We start from the raw sequence: 3,472 nt of genomic DNA, 5'->3' as shown, positions 1-3,472 counted from the left end.
TGGCTGTCATTTACAATAAAGCAGTAAGTCTGAGGAGATGCACATTTGCATGATTAGTTTCTCAAAGAACATTTCAGTGAACAATTCTTAAAAGAAACCATTTTTTCTTAGTGTGAAGAACATTTGAATAATCTAAATAACCCTTTTCCACTATAAAGAACCTTTTCGGTTCCATTGATGTTTAAAGTAAACTATTGATGCCAAGAATCTTAATTTTTAGGAATGCACATTCCACTTTTTTTTCTTCTTTTTTTTTTTTTTAGAGACGAACCATTTTGGGTTCCTCAAAGAACATTTCAGTGATCAGTTTTTCTGAAGAACAGAATTTAATAATCCGAAAGAACCCTTTAATGGAAAGGTTCCACTGATATTAAAAGTTAACTATGTTGATGCCAATAAATAACCTTTATTTTTAACATTGCACATTCCACTTTTTTTTAGGTTGTGTTTTAGAGTCGAACCATTTTGGGATTGAATACAATTTTTCTGAAGAACAGAATTTAATAATCCAAAGAACTCTTTAATGGAAAGGTTCCATTGATATTAAAAGTTAACCATTGATGCCAATTAAGAACTTTTATTTTTAAGAGTGCATATTCCACTTTCTTAGAGACGAAGCATTTTGGAATTGGATACAATTTTTCTGAAGAACAGAATTTAATAATCAAAAGAACTCTTTAATGTAAAGGTTCCATTGATATTAAAAGTTAACTATTGATGCCAATGAATAACCTTTATTTTTAAGAGTGCACATTCCACTTTTTTTCTCAGTGTTCATCGTATCGACTGTCAAAGACATTTTAATCAAAACAGTTTATTGAAAGCAAATAGAAAATAGTAAGTGCTGGTTTGACAATCCAAAATGTAAAAATCACAATGGTCCCAAACAATTTCGCAAATGTTTTTTTTTTCGTTCTAAACTGAATTTTAGATCACGAAACTGAAGGCATTTTTGTAAAACGTGTTTATCCTGAAGCGATCAAATCAAAAACTACTGATTTAGAATTTCAAAACAACCATTTCTCCACGCAGTCCAGAACATCTAGCGACTGAGATTCAGTTCAGATCTGTTTGTTCTTCAGCAACAAAAGTTACCCTGTTTACCTTGCTGGATGCGTAAAACCAGTTCCGAGTCCCGTTTGGACATTCCCTCGGTTCAAATGTCAATCCGCGAGTGTAACGAGGAGTTTTTGGCCTCGTGGTCCCAGTACGAGTAGAGCTCGGCTGGTTGCCGGGAGCAGGTGAACTGCAAAGCGGCCGCGGAGTTGGACGGCACCGGCGAGGGCTGCTGCTGCTGCGCCTGGTGCTGGTGGTGCCCCATCCCGCTGTACGAGTTCATCATGTTGGGCAGGCCCATGGCTTGCATTCGACTGTAGGGGTTGTACGACGGAGCGGACAGTCCTTTCATGGGACCCATGTTGCCGTTGGCCATCTGGCAGGACGCGTAGCTCATCGGCGGAGGAGGCTGCGCCAGCGGCCAGCTGTTGTTCATGAAGCCGGACTGGAGGTATTTGGGCGCGGGGAGGTAGCTGCCGTATCCGTCGCCGCCGAAGAGAGACTTGCCCGGCTGGAAGTGAGCCGCAGGCGGTCTGAAAGGCCGCTTCATGCGCCTCCGACGCCGGTAGTTGCCCTTCTCGAACATGTCCTCGCAGGCCGGATCCAGAGTCCAGTAGTTGCCCTTGCGCTCCCCGCCGCCTTCCCGGGGAACTTTGATGAAGCACTCGTTGAGACTCAGGTTGTGTCGGATGCTGTTTTGCCAGCCCTTCTTGTTCTTCTCATAGAAGGGGAACTTGGTGATGATATACTGGTAGATGCCGGAGAGGGTCAGCCTCTTCTCCGAACTCTCCCGGATGGCCATAGCGATCAGAGCCACGTACGAATACGGCGGCTTCTGCGACGGATCCACCTTCTCCGAACTGGGCTCCTGGACCGGCTCGTCCTTCGCGAACTCTTCTTTCTTCACCGCGTTCGTGTCGTGCACCATCAAAGCCATTGCGTCATCATCTAAGCTATGGTAAGATGCCATCACTTGAAAAACACAAGCAAACAAAACATCAAAACAAACCTCGGTGCCTAAGTGTGCACGGCGATAAAGGTCTGTTTGGTACCTGATTCTAGCTCTGGAGGTTTGGGTTACGCATCAGGTCACCGCGGATCCATAAATGACCAGACTTTTGGGTGAAATAGCAGCTGCTGCTTCGGTAACGCTCGGCTTTTGCTGTGAAGGACTCGAGATCTCGATGTGGTTTAAGCTTGAAGCTTCTCCTGGAAGATCCTGCAACTTTTTTCCCCCTCGTGTGAAAGGCGAAACTCTGCTGTCGTCAGACTCAACTCGCGCTGATCTTCTCATCATCATCATCATCATCATCATATTCCGCTTTCGTCACGTCTCTCTCATCGCTTCGCAAACCAACCGATGCGTTTTCCGCCAGAATAACACCTTTATCACCGAATGCACTTTAGGCTATGATATTTACACAATTTATATTGCGCGTTCACGGTAACAGCCTCAAGACTATCCTATCACTTATTTATGTTTTGCGATTTTAACAAAGATATGGACGTCACCTTTTCCCCATTTTTTTTTATTTATAGAGAGAATTATTCTTGATCAATTGATGTGGCCAAAGTCCATAATTTCACATCTTGATAAATGTTTATTTAAGTAATTTATTAATCACTTAGCGCCTTATTTGAACACCTTTATCCATTTTATCTTTATTATATCTTTGTTTTATTGCATATTTCTTTTTCTTGTCTGTGTACAATGCCTTGGCAATGCAAACAAAGTATATATATTTATATATTTTTTAACATTTTTGAAGATTCAACTCCACCTACCAGTAATATTTAAAAAATAAAAAAAAAACATTCCGTGATGTAATTTATTTCATAAATTTAAATCGCTATTTTATGCCATAACCCTCTTTTATTTCTAGATTTATCGTCAAGCCTATTTAACATAATTCCTCATTAAAATATAGAAAAACATTTTGTGTGTTACATTTTAAAAAACAAAAACAAATAAAATAAAATATGAAATATAATTAAATAAAATAACATTTAGTTTAAAATAAAGATTCAATAATGCATTTTATATAGCCTATTGTATATAATATACTTTTATACAAAATATTATTTTGAGGTCTAGAAAAAAAGAACACGATTTTTTTTAAATGAAGTGTGTATTTCCAAATAATAGGCGCAGATATTGATCGCCAAGCCTAGTGTATTCATGCAACATGCATCAGTTTATTCAGATCGCAGTGTGTCTCTCTCTCTCTCTCTCAGGTGTAGCAGCTGTGTGTTGTGTATGTCATCAGCATCTATCGGCTCCTTCACGCCTCTGAAACTGAACAGAGAGCGCGCGTTTGTTTAGTGTTTAGTGAGGTGAAACACCGCAGTCGATCTGTCGCGCTCAAGCGCGCGTCCGTGCGCGTTACACGCACTTTCACTTAAGTGACAGTCTTAA

At 40.4% G+C, this 3,472-nt stretch overlaps 1 protein-coding gene across 1 annotated transcript; it reads right to left on the bottom strand.

Annotated features, from left to right (window-relative positions):
• Positions 1-827: 827 nt before the first annotated feature.
• On the bottom strand, positions 828-2,259 carry LOC141344019 (forkhead box protein L2-like). The gene is made up of 2 exons (XM_073848736.1): positions 2,109-2,259; positions 828-2,028 (listed from the first exon to the last, which is right to left on the bottom strand). The coding sequence occupies exon 2, from the start codon at positions 2,024-2,026 to the stop codon at positions 1,157-1,159; it is 870 nt and encodes a 289-aa protein (XP_073704837.1). The 5' UTR covers positions 2,027-2,028; positions 2,109-2,259; the 3' UTR covers positions 828-1,156.
• Positions 2,260-3,472: the final 1,213 nt, after the last annotated feature.

The sequence above is a fragment of the Garra rufa genome, chromosome 10, assembly GCF_049309525.1.
Source record: "Garra rufa chromosome 10, GarRuf1.0, whole genome shotgun sequence".
Taxonomy (NCBI): Eukaryota; Metazoa; Chordata; class Actinopteri; order Cypriniformes; family Cyprinidae; genus Garra; species Garra rufa.
Note: the sequence above shows the minus strand (reverse complement) of the source record. Positions and strands in the feature narration are given on the sequence as shown.

Coding starts and splice junctions, on each gene's coding strand:
- LOC141344019 (XM_073848736.1), bottom strand. CDS start 2,026: ATGGCATCTTACCATAGCTTAGATGATGACGCAATGGCTTTGATGGTG.